Raw genomic sequence first — 20,379 nt, forward strand, 5'->3', positions numbered from 1 at the left:
TGGACTGTACCGGTATGAGGATTGACTTTGTTTTATTTATTAGTAGGCCCAAGGAATGGAAGCAAGACATGACTGTATGAATATTGTGTTGGGACTGTGCCTCCGATTTGGACATTATCAGGCGGTTGTGAAGATAAGGAAATTCACAAATTATTTTTCCCTAGGTAGGCAGTGGCTACTGTAAGCATGTTGGAGAAGACCCTTGGTGCCATGGACAGTCCAAATGGCAGGCAGTGGCACATACCTAGGACAACGTGGAGAAAGTGCCTATGAGCGGGATGAATGTGCACATCAACATAGTCATCCTCAAAGTCAAGACATGAAAACCAGTCACCCAGCTCCAGAGCAGGAAAATGGTAGTCAGCATCACCATCTTGAACTTTTGCCTTTTTACGAATTTGTTGAGGGTTCTAAGATCTGAAATGGGGCACCATTCACCATTTTTCTTCTGAGTGAAAAAGTAGGGTGAGTAGAATCCACTCCCCTCATCACTCAGAGGAGATGATCAACCTCCTGTTGTAAGATTTCATCGTGAGTGGTCCCTGAAGAGGGACAGGGTAGGTGGGTGAGCAGGGGGATGGAGATAAAGGGGATACTGTATCCTATACAGATTGATTGTGACATCCATTTGTCAGATATTAGGGCCTGCCATGCGGTGTAAAAGGATAGAAATTGATGATTGAATGCTTTGTCAGAAGGTAGCAACTCTGGAGCTGGGGAAGATGTTTTCAGTCCCTTGACCAATGCTTCAAATGTGCTTATTTTGTTGAGGTGGCTGGTTCACAGCATTGGTTTGGTTACATCTGTACTGTTATCTGCCCAAACCACATTGTTGTTGAGACGATGAGTTGGTGTCAGAAGACATATCAGGTCCTGATTCATGGGTCTGCTGATCTGGTGCATCCTTCTGAAGCCTCTGAGGAGATGGAGACTAGAGTGGAGGGTGCAGGTTGTTTGTCCGTCTTTTTAGTGCGTTTTCTCCTATAATTATATGTGCATGGTCTCCATAACTGCAATTGTGCGCTGTACGGTATGACGGCGGTATCCACGGGTGTGGTCCCCAGGGAGGACTGTGGCCCCCCCATTGAATGTCTAAAAGGAGGGTGGGGAGGCCGGTACCGAAACCTCGGTGCCAGCTGACGTGAAAATAACAACTCCCCTCCATCATCTTTGTTGCTGGATAGAAGCGTAGGAGAAGAGGGGCCTCAGCGCCGCTGTGGCCAGCAATGTATCGGTGCCAAGGAATGGGGAATAAAGGTGGAAGAGACAGTGAGGTCCTTGTGATGGAGGTATCTCGGTACTGGTGAAGATGGTGCTGTTAATGATGGCACCATAAGTGGTGCCAATGTTGACTGCATGTCCATCAGCACCCATGACTGTTGTGGCACTAATAAAGTTGTAGCACCAGCAGCTGCATTGATGGTACCAGAGTCTGGTGCCAGTGGAGATTGTGGTGCAGACTGACGTAGCCTCAGTACCGATGGTTCTGCCTTTGGTTTCTCCGTTGCCACAATGGGCACTGAACCTCTTAAGGCTTGCACATTTAGGTCTTACCTTGGTGCAGGGTTTTTGCGTACCCTGTTTAGTGATGTCACATTGGGTGCCAGACACACCGAGTGCATCATTGCGGTGCGGCCTCGACTTTTGGTGCCGATTTCTCAGTAACGCGCTGCTTGGGCAACTGTGATTTATGAGATAAAGAGGAGGCGCATTTCTTAGGGGATTTTTCCCCGTCAGCTTTCTGCTTTTCAGGCTGTTGAGTGCCTGGATTGGAGGCCGGGTGCTGTGCTTTTTCAAGCATAAGCATCTTAAGGCAGAGGCCTCTATTCCTACGCATACACACCTTAAGCTTGGCATACTGGTGGCAATCCTGCTGCACGTGACTCTCACCTAGACATTTCACACACCTTGCCCATCTCCAACAGACAGTCATCACGTCATTACAGGTGGAGCAGCGTTTAAATCCTGGTGATCCAGGCACTTCTGTCCAACAGGGCAAAGCTGGAACAACGGGGGGAAAACAACTTGGACAACAGATTTGTTTGTTTGTTTGTTTTGTAGAGGCTTTCTTTGAGGGGAGAGAGGGGAGGAACTTTGTTGGTTTCATCTAAGGGAAGAACAACATGAAAAGATGGAAACAAACTATTTATCTAGAGAAAACAATGCTGAGTGAATAGCACTGCCGAGCTCTGGGAATGTTAGAAGGAATTGAGGGGAAGGTGCTTGTGCATGTGCAGTTGCACCACGCTGCACATGTGCACCCTGCTCACCACACATGCATGCCCCCCCCCCACCAGGCACTACTGTAAAGAATCTGGTCTGCAGCATGGGGACACACCGACACCTGCTGTGGAATACCAACAGGGAAGTCTCTTGAAGAAAAAGTATGAGCACTAGTCCCTCTTCGGCCTTTGCTTACCCTAAGGCCCAGACAGAGTTCCCAACTTGATAATCCATGTAACTCTGAAATGGCTTCTCCATAGCAGAACTCAGAAATCACTATCTCAGCATGCATCTCTCAACCCACAACACCTCCCCTGGTTCATTAGCGCCAGCTGCTAAGAAGCACCTGAAGTAACTATGCAAAAGACAATAATTAAAAGCAATGAAATCAAATAATTTTAGTCCAAATTGGGAGGTACTGGTGAGAAAATGTTCTGAAAGTCCAAATAGCTGATCCTTTAAAAAAAGAAATCAACCACTGTGAGAAAGGGAAAAAAAACTCAGAGCTATTTTTATGTGACCCACAAAAATAGCTGTATTTAGATCTTATATGCAGAGTTTGAAAATGTACCTGACATATACTAGCCTAAGGACCAAGTCCATTAGCAGGGTGAAGAATAACTGTGCTTTCCTAACTCTTGCAATGTAATGTGCCCTTTCACTTGGGTACTCAGTTCATTTCACTTAGCCATTAAACGGTAAATTTTAATTGTGTAATTTATTAAATCTCTTGTTTTAGTTACTTTCTCTCTTCTTGGCTTCACTCCATTTTCCTGCTTTTTCTCTTCTTAATAGACTACTTCATGGTGCCTCAGGTTCAATGTCTGTTTCCTCTTTTCCTCCTCTCCACCTTACCTTCTATCTCTCCTTACATCATGCTCTCTGCTTCTTCCACATCTTCACAAAAATCACACAGTATTAATGGGAAAGAGAAACATGGGACTAATCCCATTCATCTTTTCCACTCAATCCCATAGGCTTGAAAACATTAATCTGACAATGAACAGTCAGAGGGCTACACCTGCTAGCCACAGACCAATACAAAAAGATAAGTATATTTTTGCTTATGCGCATTCAACTTCGGTTGCTGAAATGCATGTGAGGATGCAGGCATCATCCACCATATCAGTCTTCAACTAATTGGTATTAATAAATCTGAATGTGACCTCTCCCCCAGTTTTCCATGGCTGAAAAGATTTCCAACTGTCCCAGCCACAGCATGAATCTTTCTCACCAGTGGTTGCTTCTGCTGCTGCTGCTAACAGCTTCCCCAAAGAGCAGCAGAATCAAATTGACTTTATTCTTGCAAAATTTCACTTTGAGGAAGCTTGTGAAAGCTGTGACACCCAGCAGAAACCCTGGACCTGTTTGCAGGCTTAAGACAACACCACTGAATCTTTTTACACACAGCTCATGTTTGGGAAGTCAGTTCATATGAATGAATAGTGATAGAAATGTAGCCGTGTTAGTCTGGTGTAGCTGAAACAAAATACAGGACTATGTAGCACTTTAAAAACTAACAAGATGGTTTATTAGATGATGAGCTTTCGTGGGCCAGACCCATTTCCTCAGATCAAATAGTGGAAGAAAATAGTCACAGCAATATATACCAAAGGATACAATTTAAAAAAAATGAACACATATGAAAAGGACAAATCACATTACAGAACAGAAGGGGGATGTGGGGGGGGGGGGAGGTGAATGCCTGTGAGTTAATGATATTAGAGGTGGGGAAGGGTAGATGTCTGAGTTAATAGTATTAGAGGTGATAATTGGGGAAGCTATCTTTGTAATGGGTAAGATAGCTGGAGTCTTTGTTCAGCCCCCCGCGGAGAGTGACGAATTTTAGCATGAATGCCAGTTCAGAGGATTCCCTTTCAAGTGCAGATTTGAATGTCTTCTGAAGTAGGATGCAGGTGAGTAGGTCATTGAGACAGTGTCCTTTCTGGTTGAAATGGCAAGCAACTGTTTTTTCTTTGTGATCCTGTCTAATGTCTGTTTTGTGGGCATTGATTCTTTGGCGAAGTGTCTGAGACGTTTGTCCAATGTACATAGCAGACGGACACTTTCGGCACATGATAGCATAGATTATATTTCTGGAGGCGCAGGAATATGTATTCTTGATCTTATAACTCACTTGGTTAGGCCCAATAATGAATGAGTGCTAGAAAACTGATTTAGAAAGATTCTTCAGAAGTAGATGGCATTTGCCTTTAAAAGCTTCCTACTACCTGCCAAAAAGTACTGGTGAAGACCTCCCAAGCATGACTGTGTGGTGATGTTGGGGTGGTGGTGGTGCATATGGGGGAGAGGCTAGGGAGAAATTACAGCCCAAAGTGGCAGGTTCCCACTGGTCAAGAGGATAGCTGGGTGAGAGGACAAAAATAACTTCAGAAGTTTGTGATAGAACCAGAGAGAAACTGCACAAGCAGCCAGTTTTACTGCTGGAAATGGTGCTATTGGAAGCATGACACAAAACTGGCTCCCTTCATGGCCACAGATTAGTGCCTGAAAAAGGGTAAACAATTGTTCCCACTCCCAGAAACAAGTGGTGCTTCACACCAATTACCTCTGTTTTAGCAGAGAGCCATTTCATGACTTGAGCCTAGCTTGTGACTAGCATATGACCTGAAACTTTGGCATTGATCATCCTTGTCAATTGTATTCTACTTTATGAAATGGCAAATGATATGCACCTTCAGCAAGTAAGAAAAGAGTTAAGAATTGACAGGGAAAGAAGTGGAGTAAAAAAATGCTCAAAACAAGAGCTGTGTATGTTATCTGTAACATGGTGTAGAGTAACAGTCAGTGCACTCATCTAAATCACTGATGCCAGCAGCCACCCAACACCCCATTCTCTTAAACAGATACAGACTGCCAGAGTGGGCAGTAGTCACCTGTTGCCTGATTGGCGGCCTCGGCTCCAGGAGGGCAGCCAGCTGGCAAGCCCTCTGCTCAACATTCAATGCTTGCTCAGGCACTTGGTCACCAGAAAAAAAACGAGGAGATCTCTGTAGGATAAGGAACAGGGGAAGAAATAAACAAAACGAGGAGAAAAACCAAACCCAAAAAGGAACAGAAACAAAGCTCACAACAAGACCAATGCCAGACAAAAGGCATGAAAGCCCACATGCAAGACAGAATAGCAAGAAAAGCTCCCAGATGAAGACTCCTTCATTTCTTCTAATTGAGATCCAAAATGGACTGCAATTCTGCACTAGCAAAGCTCTGGATTCACCATCTTACGGCTAGGGAGAAACAGCTGAATTAGAGAGTCATTTAGAACTCACCGTCTGCACCTAAAACTAAGCAAGTGCACAGCTTCTGTCTGACATTCACATCCAAAGTAAGCTCACCACTAACCAACAGGCATGGCTATAGTACCCATAGCAGCTCCATCCTTGGTGCTTGCTTCACCCCAGCTCTTTTTAAAAAGGATTTTCTTTACTGAGATTGACAGACCTATGCACAATGGTTTGCATTCCTCATGCTTTGTGCACAGAAACACTCATTTTGGGGTAAGGCAGTCCAAGTTCTATGAATTCAGCTCCCAGCAATGACCTCATTGGCTCCTTTAAAACACTGGGATGTAGAAAGCTGTAGGGCTTATGAAAACTAAGGGACTCAGCAGCGCTGGCTGGAGCCAGGTTTACTGAAAAATTTCATGCAAGCTTCCCACTCCTGCCCCAGCACCTCCACGCCACTAGCCATCCTACTACAGTTTGGCAATAGGCCTCAGTCCTCACATGCCACACCCCTTGCTCTCCTAATCTTGGCAGTGCTTGAACTCATTTTGCTAATCTGTTATACACCAATGTTGTTGTGATACAGAACAATGCCTACTGGGGTTGGCTAACAAATCCATGTGTTTGTACTTCCAGGTAGACAGGGCAATAACCCTGAGTATCATGCAGTTCCCAATAAGCTATGTTGCAGGAGGGATGAAAAGTAAACAATGGCAAATATAAACACATCTGTATGCTACCTATGGTAGGCTCAGTCTGTTGAGATAATCCCAAATGGATGACTGTGTGGACTGCCAGATAAAATATGCTATGACAACAAGCAGATAAGGTGGGTGAGGTAATATATCTTTTATTGGAGCAACTTCTTTTGGTGAGAGAGATAAGCTTTTGAGACCAATAAAAGACATTACCTCATCCACCTAGTCTCTCTAACACCCTGCGATCAACATGGTTACAATCTCACTGCCTTGGCAAAAAAACAGAGCCCACAACTGTGCTAAAAGCCAGTTACTGGTCATGCTTTTTTCCCATTTAGACACATTAACCAGTTTCACTCTTTCTACTTTAAGCATTTTTGTCAGCCCCATTCACTCCCTCTTACTAATCAAAAGTAAAACTAAAGCCTGTTACAAAACACAGGGTTCCTGTGTTGCTGCAGACAAGCTTATTAAGCTTCCAATGGCAGTCCAAAAACATGTTGCCCACTTGGCAGGTGCATGAGACTGCTGAAGAGGACTTTCTTTGTAAGTTGGGGCAATTTTAAAGCTGGCTCCCAGTTATAATTTAACTTATGAACTTAACTTCAGGTGGCAGTTAACTGGTTAATCTGAACCCAGTTCTTTCAACTGTATAGTCCCTTCCTTGCATACTTTAAACCTCCTTTCACTCTTCTCATTGACAGAATATTTCATGATGAAGGCTTCCTATCCTCTGTAGTAAAGCAACCTCCTCTTCCTCCCTTGTAACTTGGCCATTCAGAAGGCAAGTTGGAATATTAGAATACCAGCTGTTTAATGAGTCAGAAAGCAGCCATGGAAACCATGCAACCATGTGCTAGAGAGCGGACACAAAACATAACCCTTCTTATTCTGCTATAGCCATAGCGAACTATTAAAAAGAGGTGAGAGAGAATAATGGGGGGGGGGGGGGGAGAGAGCTAGAGCTGATCTACAGCAAAAGAAAAGCAGAGTAGTTAACATTTGTGAATGCTTGTTAAGAAAATATGCAAACACCACACAAAAATAATCATTCCTAACACTTTCAGTGGCCCCAGTGTATTAATAGCAGTCCAGGGATAACTGCTTCCCCCTCCCCACACAACATTTTCCTTGGATTATTGCACACACCCCACTGCTGCACGTGTGTCATCACCATCCATGCCATTTGCTCATGCTCTTTTTACCCTTTCCTGTCTGGGACTCTGCTCCCCAAGGGGGTCAGCACCAGGCTCCCTGTTTATCTGTGGGCAATAAAGGATGAGCTTTACAACCACAAACCAAGTTCTCATTCTGGACATGTTCCATTTGATTCATCTACAATGCAGGCAGAAAAGAGACCATCATGCAGGGAAACTGTGGTGTTCATTAAGAACTAGAATTTTAAAACTCATCAACCACTTAGACCTTCAGAGGAGAAAGGGGTGGGGGAATCAGTCCACACAAGTCTATATTAGGATATTAGGTCAATTAACTAGTATACATTATTACTCAAACTGGCATTACCATGGGGGAAGATAATAGAAATACTCAGTACAGTCACACAGTAATATAAGATCAGATGGAAAGTTTAAAAGAGGTGGCAGAATTAATGTGTCAAAAGTATAGAGAAATCATTTTCAAAAAATAGGTCAAGAAGGATGCAGGCTAGAGTGAATAATGGCACTGTAGGGGCCAAGACAATCTCATGAAGAGAGGTCATTTTGTGTGAAAGCTATTGCCCTCAAAACCAAATCTCTAAATTGGGTATTCATATATGCTTTTTTTTAAAAACAAAATAGAGTAAACAGTCCGCAGACCAAAAGGAAGAAGCAGAGTTTTCCAATTTTGTTTGCGCAAAGAGATATATTTTTTAAAAGGCTCTCCAAGAATGTAAGGGAGATGGGGGTAAATTCTTAGCTGGTTTCAGCAGTAATCAGTTGTCATGGCTTAAATGAGCAAGCCACACAGGACGGACTAGATATTTGGAGGAGGTGATGAGTAGAGAAGACTTAAGACACTGTGTATTTTATTCAGAAAGGTACGGTCTATGTATAGCACTGGGAGACAATTTCTACTTAGAAAATCACGTCCATTAACAAAGTAAATCACCGCCTCTCTGAGAAGGTAATACTTGCCTATCTCACAGAGATTATCAGCTTATACCTTTAAAGTGTTTACAGAATCAGAGTGCTGTGTAAGCGCTACATGTCACTATTATGTTAAAGATCTGATTTACAGATCATAGTGCCCATTCTGCTATGTCTAATTGCTGCTATGTCTAATTGCTGCAGCACACAAAGCACAAGTCTTCTCTCAGTTTTCAGGTGTAAGCTGACCTACAGAAAAGGGTGTTTTCAGAATTTAGCTATACAATTCCCATCCATGTTAGGGACTAACAGAATTGAATACCTATGATTAAGGAAGGAGACTTTAAAAATACAGCTCAAAGATGTACTAACCATATATGAGCTGATAAAGGACAAATGTCTTCAAAACATTTTAGATATATTTAACCAGAAGGCCAACAATTCATGTGTCTGTACTTGTAGATATGGCTTTTATAGCCCATATACCCAGTGTGTTACTGCTCTACCCGAAATGCAAATCTGTATTCAGACACATTGAACTGAAGCTGCTGGAAGAAGCAGGAAAGGAGTAAGCTGCACAAATGCCTGCCACTTTAACAAAAGTACCTCACGCAAGAGCCCCAGAAAAATGGCTACCAAGACCAGGAGGAAAAATGCCTACTCACACCTCTTTGACTCAGGATGGGAAGTAAGGATTTAAAGGGCAGGAAAATGGCAGCCTTCAATACAGGGAGATGACTACCCAATTTCATTCCCCATCCTGCTCCAGCCAGACAAGCCTCCCTTTTGGAGAAACTGCCTTGGAATGGTGAACAAGCCATGGTGAACAAGCCAAGGGTAATAATGGGTCAAACACTTCCCTCAGACATGAATATATCTCAAGACTGCAATGGGAGTTGTGCATATGCATTTACAAGCAGAATATGGCCGTAACATTTCAAAACTCTCCTCGGCAACACAAAATTGGAAATGACTGCTATAGACAAAAACATGCCTAAACTAAAATGTCCAGAATCTCTACTGTGCCAAAAATAGTATTGACGACAGTTTTTTGATATATTCATTTTCTAGCTGTGCTACTGATTTAGGAGATCCAAAAAGAGCCACTCATGTGGGGAAAGGAAATTTAAAATTTATAAAGAGAGGAGACATTTTGTCACTGATTTAGTGACCTGTGCAAACAGGAAGGAAGAAGAGAGCATGCAGAGTCAATCACCTGCTGTCTGGGATACGATGGAGAGGAAGGTGGAGTAGAGGAAGAAGAGAGCATGATCACTTTTTTAGGGCAGGTCCGTGAACGCTCTTTATTCCTCAGCTTTATTTAAAAACAGGAAGGAAAAAAAGAAAGAGCAATAATAATAAAAAAAACTAAAAAGGGAACATTACAACTGTCTTTTGCAATACAGGGTGCAGTCTCAGAAGTGCATCTTCTGGGGGACCTTGACCCCAGATGCAGGCAACTTTTATGCCTTCCACTAAGATTCAGGACTTGAAGATATCAAAGGTCAGTCTGACAGATACTTCTAAGGGCAGCCACTAAACATGCTCATCACCGTCAATAATCAGTATCTTTGCTTTACAGTCTTACCACCAACTAGTGATGAGACTGCAAAGAAGTGTATAACTTTGTGCTCTATGAGCACAGATAATCTCTTCTCCAAACATCAGGAGAAATTCCCCATTACTGCCATGCAATGTTCAATAATATCCATTCCATCTGTTTTCAGATGTTCAGCATTTATACTCAATGTTCAGCAGCAACACGATTCGAGTCCTATCTATAACAACTAGGGATGTAAGGGAGTAGTTGACTATCCGATAAGCATATGCTTATCGGATAGTTGAGCAGTGACTCAACTAGTTGCGTCCCCACTTCTTGCTGCCTCTATCAAAGAGAGGCAGCGGGGGGAAGGGAGCAGGAGCCGGTGCTGGGGGAGCCAGCTTAAGAGCCGGTTCCCCACAACACTCTCTCGGGCAGCAGGAGAGGCAGAGGTAAAGAGGGTGTGAGCAAGGAAACAGCTGTCCCAGCTCATGCCCAGTCCCAAACGCTGCACTTCTGCTTTTAAATGTACTAAAAGCCTGGTCGTGCTTAATACACTTAAAAAGCAGAGGCGCAGCATCCGGGACTGGGCAGTAGCGGGAAATCAACTGATTCCCAGCTTGCACCTGGCCTCCCTGCTATGCCTCTGTCTTTTAAATGTACTAAGTGCCTGGTGGCTCTTAATACATTTAAAAGGCAAAGCCGCAGCATGGTTAGCTTCGGGGGCCGGGAGCTAACCACACTGTGGCTCTGCAGTTTCCCCCCTTATCAACTAATTGAGTAGTTGATGGAAATTCTATCAACTACTCGATTAGCTGATTACACACAATTTAACATCCCTAGTAACAACATTCCGTTCTCTTCTTCAACTCCCCCAGGCCCGACCTCACATAAATTAACAAAGCTCTAGGGTGCTTATCAAAAAAAAAAAATACTGTGAAGTGCAGGAATTAAGATGTAGAAATATTTTGGCTAATCTGAATATGACAAAAATGCACGTCTCCTACTTCCCCACATTCCTTGTGGTTGCCTTCCACAGTACATTTAAAATAGGGGACCCTAACCAAAAAAGTATCTGCAACATCATTTACAATGTGCATAACATTGCTAAACTGTTTCTTTTTTACCTTTGTAATGTTTAAACAAAAGCAACAAAACAAAGTGCTAAATAAAAAGTTGCATAGTAACAACACATTGAATAAACAAATTCACTTTAGTGTAAGTCATAATTTAAGGTTAAGTGACACTTACTTAACTAAGGCACATGTAATTCAAAACAATCTTGTTCAGTGTCTGGGCACCAATACTAAATCCTGACACAACAACGTTTATAAATTGGTTACTGTCCATTCAGTAGGTTATATGGAAGATAGCATCCAAAAGACACAACTGGTTCTATGTCAGCTACTGGTGTATCACAGAGCAATGTTACCAATGAAACAGAGAAGCTAGTGATTCCTGTTTCCTATCCAGCAAAGCTTATACCAGAAAGCAACAACCAGCAGTAAATGTAACCTATAACATGGATGAACAGTACTGTGAGGTAACCAATTAAAAACAATTATATATAAAGGCCTCATTTATAATGAGACTACTCCAAATTTCTGTTTTACTTCTCATACATACAGTTTTGTGGTACATGCTATAACAATGCTTATCCCAGTATAGCAAAACAAAACACTATATATATGCGCTTGGGCATAAGGTGGTATCAAAAGTACACACATACCTATGTGTCCACATACTCTAAAAATATACACACCATATCCACATTATCCATATATATTTCTTATCTGGCAGTGCTCCAAGTTTCAATCAGAAAACTACATTCTTCAACCAAAGTCCCAGGCCTAACATTCTCAGACCCACCTATGGGACTTAACACAATTAGCAAATAAAATCGGCCCATCTGGTGTACGAGGGAATGTGCAGACTAAGGAACAGATGGGGCATGAATGTGTGGATGTCTAAGTAAGGTGGCCACGTAAAAATGTTTAGCCCACTGGGCCACCTTCAGTCCATGCATTATGTTTTTCCAGGATGATGGGTAAACATCCTCCCACCCAAAAACATAATAATTGGTGGAACGTAGGAGAAAGGAAGAGCCTGAAGCATGAGCCTGGTGCTTAAACCAAAGTAAGCAAGAGCAATACTACGAGTAACAGGCCATGTCAAAAGCAGATGTTTGCCTGCAAGTCAATGTCTTTCAGCACTAGCACTGCTAGCACTGATAAAAGCACATGAAGTATGTAAATACATTTCATCAGGACAGTACAGGGACACCCAGCTAAGTACATGATAAAATAGTTGTACTTCGTTCAACAATAAACCTAACTTGAGTGCCTTCATCTCTTATCTGAGTCTGTGGTCTTTGGGGCTCTCATGAAGTTTATTATACTAGCTACTAGGGATGTGAATGACTAGTGGACTAGTCACTTCCCCTTCACCCTTGCTGCCTCTATCAGAAAGAGACAGCAAATGTGTGTATGGGAATTGGTGGGGGGGGGAGAGAGAGTGCTTCAAAGCGGCAGCACCACATGAAGCCCAGGGCTAGACCCCTGGCACCACACGGTGCTGCTGCTTTGAAATGCCACATGCAGCCCAGGACCATCTGGGCTGGGTTGCACGTGGCATTTCAAAGTGGCAGCGCTGCATATAAGAACATAAGAACGGCCGTACTGGGTCAGACCAAAGGTTCATCTAGCCCAGTATCCTGTCTATCGACAGTGGCCAGCACCAGATGCCCCAGAGAGGGTGGACCGAAGACAACGATCAAGCGATTTGTCTCCTGCCATCCCTCTACAGCCTCTGACAAACAGAGGCCAAGGACACCATTTTATCCCCTGGCTAATAGCCTTTTATGGACCTAACCTCCATGAATTTATCCAGCTTCTCTTTAAACTCTATTATAGTCCTAGCCTTCACAGCCTCCTCTGGCAAGGAGTTCCACAGGTTGACTACACGCTGTGTGAAGAAGAACTTTCTTTTATTAGTTTTAAACCTGCTACCCATTAATTTCATTTGGTGTCCTCTAGTTCTTCTATTATGGGAACTAATAAATAACTTTTCTTTATCAGCCCTCTCCACACCACTCATGATTTTATAGACCTCTATCCTATCCCTCCTCAGTCTCCTCTTTTCTAAACTGAAAAGTCCCAGTCGCTTTAACCTCTCCTCATATAGGACCCGTTCCAAACCCCTAATCATTTTAGTTGCCCTTTTCTGAACCCTTTCCAAGGCCAAAATATCTTTTTTGAGGTGAGGAGACCACATCTGTACACAGTATTCAAGATGTGGGCGTACCATAGTTTTATACAGGGGCAGTAAGATATTCTGGGTCTTATTTTCTATCCCTTTCCTAATAATTCCTAGCATCCTATTTGCCTTTTTGACCGCCGCTGCACTCTGTGTGGAAGTTTTCAGAGAACTGACCATGATAACTCCAAGATCCCTTTCCTGATTTGTCGTAGCCAAATTAGCCCCCATCATACTGTACGTATAGTTGGGGTTATTTTTCCCCGATGTGCATTACTTTACACTTATCCACATTAAATTTCATTTGCCATTTTGTTGCCCAATCACTCAGTTTGGTGAGATCTTCTTTGAGTCCCTCACAGTCTGCTTCTGTCTTGACTATCCTAAACAGTTTGGTATCATCTGCAAACTTTACTACCTCACTGCTTACCCCTTTCTCCAGATCATTCATGAATAAGTTGAAAAGGATTGGTCCCAGGACTGACCCTTGGGGTACACCACTAGTTACCCCTCTCCAATCTGAAAATTTACCATTTATTCCTACCCTACAAAAACGCTGTGGGGAGCATGGGGCCAGTGGGGGACTCAAGCTGACTCCCACTGACCCCGGGCTCCATGCGGCACTGCCACTTTGAAACACTGTGGGGAGCATGGGGCCAGTGGGAGTCAGCTTGAGTCCCCCACTGGCCCCATGCTCCCCACAGCGTTTTTGCCTTTGAAGTGTAGCACCAGCCCTACAGTCCGAGCTTCCTGTGGACAGAAGATGCTCTGCTTCTGTATTGGGGCAGCAGCATGGGGTGTCAGGCATCTGGTCTTTTCCGAGAACTGGTTTTTAAGCTGGCTCTCCTTGCAGACCGGCTCCGGCCTTCCACCCCACACTGCTGCCTCTGATGTAGGGAGCTCCTGAGGAGTGGGGCCGGAGCACACTGGCTGCTGGCTCCGCCTCCAGAGATTATCAAATAGTTGCCTTATTGCTAAGAATTCATGAGGTTCCATAACTATTCAATTACATGATATCTAGCATCCCTATAATCCTCAATTACACAGCATGGAAAACTCAGCAAAATCCAGCATAAAAGATTAATCTTTTCATCAGGACACTATTAAGTCTATCCAAGAAAAGGCTAACCATAACTGAGCATCTAATCCAAGAGGGATCTTAGAGGCAGTGTCTAAACTACATAGTTTGCAGATTACACTCTGACTACTACTATGTTAGTTAAATCTGTTGAAAAACAATTCTAATAGTCAACGGCAAAACCAGGTGCAGCCAAAGACTTGCACTGCATTACTACCTACCATGGGGCTACCATCAGCACTAACACCAATTCAGTTGTACAAATAGTAACAATGGTTTTTATTTGATCTGTTTTTAATGCCCTAGTGCAGACAAAGCCTTAGTAAAAGTGACTCACTTGCCTTACTCAGAATCCCCTCCTATCTAGTGAGAAAAAATGATGATCAAACCAGGAAGCAAAGGCAATCCAGCCTCCCCTGCTCAGCCACAAGAGAAACAGGGTAAAGATAAGCTACTCTCACCTGAGGGTATATCTATACTGCACACTTATTTTGAAACAAGCTAGTCTGGAATAGTTATTCCGAAATAGCTTATTTTGAATAGAGCATCCACACCAGAGGAAAGCCTCAAAATTAGTCTGAGGCAGGCTCCCCTAAAGTGCCCCAGGAAGCACTGGGGAGAAATTACTTAGAATAGCCCTGGTGAGGAGATATTTCAAAATAGCAGCAGTGGAGCATCCACACTGCAGCTATTTTGGAATAGCTATTTCAGAAGAGGAATTATTCCTCGTGGAATGAGGTTTACAGAAGTCAGAATACGCTGCCCGTTATTTCGATATTTTGAAATAACAGAATTGCTGTGTAGACCTCACATTGTTATTTCAGAATAATGCTAGTTTTTCTGAAATAACGGTGCAGTATAGACACACCCTGAATCTCAGTATGACCAGACCTCACTTATCCTTCCCTGAATAAGGATTAAAATCCAAAAGTCAAGGAAAGTGCCTAAGGGTTGTAGTGACTCAAAATCCCATCCAAGTTCTAAACATCAATCTTCACCTTCTTGTCTTAAGAAAGGCAAATGGTAGAAGATAGACCCAACTTTGGTTGCGTAGCAGAAGGAAAGATAGTCAAATAGAGCAGAGCTGTAGCCAAATATATGCTCTTCTTCACTTTTTCCAGCAACTCTCTCTCTTGTATCAGGTTAGGTGAAAGATACTCAACAGGTGGAATCCATACTAATGATGACCCTGTCCTATTACCTGAGTGTCTGAAATGGCTCTTGGTTGACCACGGGCGAGGGGGAGGGGGAAGGGGTTTCCAAAGGGAGAGCTTTTTTTTCCCCCCCAGTGGAGAAGAACATGAGATGTCGATGGAAGGGACAGCAGGAATCAAGGAGGCAAGCACCGAGTCAAGAGATCTCTACATACCAGCACACTGTCCAGGCTTACTAACACTGTCAAAGTCTCTCAGAACACTTATCATAGTGTATAATATAATTTATTTGTCTCTTATTGTTTGGGGAGAAGCCTGGCACAGCATGGTTTTGACTATGGCACATGACTTCAAAGTACTGAATTGTTTGAGTTAGGGCAAACTTTTATTTTTTTTCTTATTTTTTAACAGAGTTCACAACAGATCCACAGACTTGGAAGAAGTGAGCTAAACTGGTGTTCTCTTGCTCCTCCCATTTCAAAAGTGTGCTCTCCTTATATTCTGACTAGAAACAGACAGAGGTGAATCCCCTTCTCTGAGTGCTGCCACTAAAACGACACTTCTACAACTGCTCTCACAGAGGCGATGAGGCCAATTTTACTGAAAAGTGGGGGAACTAAAGTCAGTGCAATGAATAACCCTGCCTGTTTGCAAATAAAGAATCATAAAAAAGTCTACCTTTCCAATTTCACTGCTATAAGGACCCAAACCAGAATTCATAACAGAGGAGGTAAAATTTGGTATCTGGTAATTTTTCTTTTCCAAGTACCCAGGCTTGCTCTTCTACCCATATTATGATTGAAAGTCCAAAGTTTCTTTACATGAACATTAAGACAGAAGTCTGCCATGCTCTAAAGATTGAGGGAAAGCCAGGATAAGTGGCTTATTACAGTTTCTATGAATTGTCTAAGGATTTTTAAAACTCTTTTCAGCTCCTGATGCATTACCACTGGGAAGACCAACAAAACCCACCACACTGACAAGAGATCTCCTGAAACTGCAAAGCAGATAAAACTCTCTGTAGGACTAGTGAGCCTGGATACTCAGAAGAGAAATCCTCAGGTAGCAAATTTTACTTCCTACCACTAAGGAAGAGCTGCAGTTACCCCATAGGTATGATTTATTCAATTCCAGTTGCTGACAATCATTTGGGTATATTCCATTTTTTTTCAAGTGGCTTCTCAGACATGTTCAAGGCACTATCCTATTTCATGTGAATAGTATTCTACTTTGGAAGTCCATACTAGGCTACATTTGAAGGAAATATTCCTGCAAATAAGATGAAAGCGATGGTGGTGAAGAGGAGAGAGAAATTATGCCTAACTTCTCTTGAAACATTAAGCCACTCCTAGAGAGAGATCTCAACCTCACTCACTAGTATTCAGTATTTTAAAACAAAGGCCTTTGCACAGTGGTGCTGAAGAAGGACCAGTAAAGAAAGGAAGCAGCGGGTATGTGAGCTCTCATGAGAATGACATATTGCATTAATTTGATTGGTTTACCTGTTTCCACTGAGGCATGGGAGCAAGGCGGCCCTGCTCTCGCTGTCTGCAGGATAGTTGGTTGTGAACACGCTCCTGATAAGGCAGGACAGGCTGTTACATGCAGGTCATAGGGAAAGCAGGATGGGTCCCAGAGAGGAACAAAATAAAACAGCAAAAGGCACTCAAAGAAACCAACAAAAGGAAAGGGAGGACATTAGACAGAGACAGACAGACATTTGGAAGAAAAAATGGGGTAGGGAGGAATTAATTATTAAGTAAAATTTAAAGAAAAATCAAGCAAAATAAAAATGGGACATATTCAGATTTTTGTATCACCTCCCTCCCATGTTCTCAGTTTACTCCAGTGCAGTACAGTGACTAAGGAAACATTATCTAACCAGGGAAGAATACAGTAAAGGCTACACAAACATAGCTCTAACCTATGACCAAGCAGCAGGCATTACAGGGAATGACACAGGAGGTCCGACTAACAGCAACTCCCAGATGATCAGGTCTAGGTTTTGCCCAAGAACAAAGCACTGGGTGGCGTGATTTAAGAGCAATGACCATGGGAAATCTCCATTCTGTGGCTAAGCAGGATATAGTGCAAGGAACAACCAGAACAAAATTCCCTGGGAAAAAGCTCACAACTCCTCTCGTTTCATTCTCTTCTAGTAGAAAACAGCATGGAAAATGATGCAGGTGTGGAGATGGAGCTGGCTTTTTAACACAAAGCAGTACGGTACTCTGGAACTGAGCATCCAACAAGCCAGTCTCTACTGAAGACTCTTCTCAACTTCTGGGGACAGAATAGCAGCACAACAGCATGTGTTCTCCTTGTTTGAACTCACAAACACTATGGCCCCAATCTGGAGCTCACTTACAAGGATGAAGTTACCATGAGAGCCAGATTTTTATAGGTACTTTGGCATTTAAAGATGCAACAGGAACCTACAGTATTTTCCAAAGCAACTATATCACATTAAAATCAATAGGAGTTAGGCATTTAGGTGTTTTTGAAAAAACCCATTAGGTGCCAGTCTTCATCTTTAGGTGCTCAAATGCCCCTATAAATCTGGTTCTAAATCTCGTGGAGTTTTCCTCTTCCATCAAGCCTTTACTCTCAATTACAAGAGTTTGTTCTGGGTGTAAATGCAAAACCAGGATCTAGTCTTAAAAGAGTGCATCATATTACCATCCCAGTTCCTGCGGTATTCCTCATCTTCAAAACAAAAGGGTTCTACTATCCAAATTTGGCAGCTTATTGGAGGAGGTCCAAGGGATATAAAGATATAAACCACCACCTACCTGTCTCCGTAAACTTGTGGATTGCACCGGTGCATTCTCCTCGAATTTGGCCAGTAGCTGTGTTGCCATGGATTTCACCTTGTTTTGGTTCCCGATGGCAGCATCAATTCTCCTCTCTGTCAGGGCACTCACAAGCGTAGGCCTCTCTTCCCTATAGCTTCGGGGGGCTTCCTCCTAATAACCAGTATAAACTAAAAGTGAAATGGGAAATTTTCCAAACGGGTCCTTTCCTTTAAAGAAGACTTCTGCAATTCAACAGAGCAGAACCCAAATCCATTAACCTGAACTTCCAAGCTCATGTTCTTTCTTCTAGTCAGTCTTTCTGTTCACCAAATTCCCTCTCCATCTACCTGCACCCTCTTGCTTCATATTTTATTGCTACACTATTGCACTGAAGAGACCCACGGCTGAGAAGCTCACGTGAGCATAAGACAATGCAAACTGCTTCAAGCACTCTGTGAGAACCCAAAGTAGCAGCCCTCAGCTCAGCAGTTCCTATCTAGAGACACACACTCTTAACCACAGGCGTGCCAAGTGTGACATACTGAATGTGCCCCATACACTGACTCTGCAGCTAGCTTCATACCCATGCAAATCTAGGTTCTACCTTTTACCTGGGTTGAACTTCTGATAAGCCCATACCAGCTTAGCATCTGACACGGCTACTCCTCAGCACCCTACCAAAATCATTAGTGTGTGTTTCAAGAAAGCAGGATGAAAGGGTTTTCAGACATAATAAATCGCACATTGCGAATTTAAAGTATCTGATGTTGCTGGCTCTGGACATGGCACAAAACATAAGCAGGAATCTGATTGCAACCTAAAAAAATCTTGCATAAGGTACCATGCGACTGGAATATCTGGGGAAAAGGGAAACATTCAGGGAGAAGAGCATGAAGAAAGGAACCTCCTAAAATACAAAGGCTTGGGAATGAAAATAGGGAATCTATCACATGCTCTTTCCCAAGGCATTTTTTTCTATTATAATACTTACATCCTCTGACTGGCTGGTCTTTCTCCTCTTTCCTGCACCATCCAGTTCCTTCTCCTTTTTATCCTACAACAGGAAGAAAAGTGCTGAAGATATGGTGTGTTTTTTTTAAAACTCTCTGGCTCATAGTGAATGCCATTAGCACATTATACAAGTGTTTGAATTATTGTTGGCTGAGTCTCTATGCTCATTTCCCATCTGTAGGAAAGGTGGTTCCCTTAGTCTTTGGTCCTCATTTGGGAAACCAAGCCTTCTTATCTGAAATACAGCTTGTCATTCTTGGAGCTTTTCAATGAGTCAACAGGAGAAACAGTAGGTATTTCTCAGTGCAGAAAATACTCTGGACCTAAGCCCACAGCACAGAATAACCTCTCTCCTATCACTAGAAAGATTATACTTCCCAGTTTTCATCCCTTTCCCCAACCCAAAGTAATGCTGAAATGTTAAGAATGCAGCATTTCCTATATGAGATGTACAATGCCAAGCCTGTAACCACTTCATACCCCTTCCTCCCCACACACATGCACTTCTTAGCACATATTTGGCTGTCAGCCTGGCAAATTATAGTGTTCTTGGGGTTAAAGTATACATTGCAGGTTATAACTACCTTTGGAGTTCGTTTCCGGGAGATACTCTGCCCCAGTTTGCTAAGAAAAGAGATGGGAGATTTGGTACTGGCAATTAGAGCAGCTCTCTCTTCTGCATTCAGATCCAAGGTCTCTGAGAATAGAAACAGGTGTGACCAGTGAATGCACAGCAAACTCTTTGTAGTTATTAACAATAGCCAAGAAACGATCAGGAAGGGACTCACTCATTCTTTAGCAGGAACTGGGGTTTTTTTTACACTCTCCATATTAAAATGCTTTTAAAAATTTGAAAATCAATATCTCTCTGAATAGTTTTGCCCTTTTCCCTTTGGCAAATGCATCTTTTTTCCCTCTTAGGTTTTCTAAGCACTCTAGATAGTTTTAGAGTTTAAAGTAGGTCAAATTCAAATTTAAGGTACATGACTGCATCTTTCCATTCTTGTTAACAAAAAACAATCTTCCAGGCCTTCATTCCACTAACCTGAAGTTATAGATACAATCCAAGCGTTATAGCTATAAATATAAAGCTCTGTCAGAGCTTTTAAAGCTCTAGCCAGCAGCCATTTAGTAGTTAACTTTAAAAGCGCCGACAGAGCTTTATATTTATAGTTATAACGCTCAGAGCCAGGAAGGTTTCAACTTGAGTGGCTAGCCTGAGCCACTACCTGTGCCACAACATCCACATTGCTATTTTAAGCATGCTAATCAAGTGGAGATTGTATGAATTTG

General features: G+C 42.7%; 1 protein-coding gene across 35 annotated transcripts in view; it reads right to left on the minus strand.

Annotated features, from left to right (window-relative positions):
• The window catches only part of MICAL3 (microtubule associated monooxygenase, calponin and LIM domain containing 3), a 234,780-nt gene that overhangs the window by 112,177 nt on the left and 102,224 nt on the right, over positions 1–20,379 (minus strand). For 20 of the 35 annotated variants that reach the window (XR_012895684.1, XM_075896902.1, XM_075896937.1 and 17 more), the window contains 7 exons: positions 19,671–19,783; positions 19,067–19,129; positions 18,073–18,246; positions 16,783–16,875; positions 9,470–9,568; positions 7,372–7,428; positions 5,121–5,234 (listed from right to left, as the gene is read on the minus strand). Coding sequence is in view for 34 of the 35 variants with exons in the window: in XM_075896902.1 (XP_075753017.1) it covers positions 5,121–5,234; positions 7,372–7,428; positions 9,470–9,568; positions 16,783–16,875; positions 18,073–18,246; positions 19,067–19,129; positions 19,671–19,783 (713 nt within the window). In the remaining variant the exon portion in view is untranslated. The other 15 variants (XM_075897037.1, XM_075897054.1, XM_075897093.1 and 12 more) reach the window with 9 other exon arrangements.

The sequence above is a fragment of the Pelodiscus sinensis genome, chromosome 1 (genome assembly GCF_049634645.1).
Source record: "Pelodiscus sinensis isolate JC-2024 chromosome 1, ASM4963464v1, whole genome shotgun sequence".
NCBI classification, from domain to species: Eukaryota; Metazoa; Chordata; order Testudines; family Trionychidae; genus Pelodiscus; species Pelodiscus sinensis.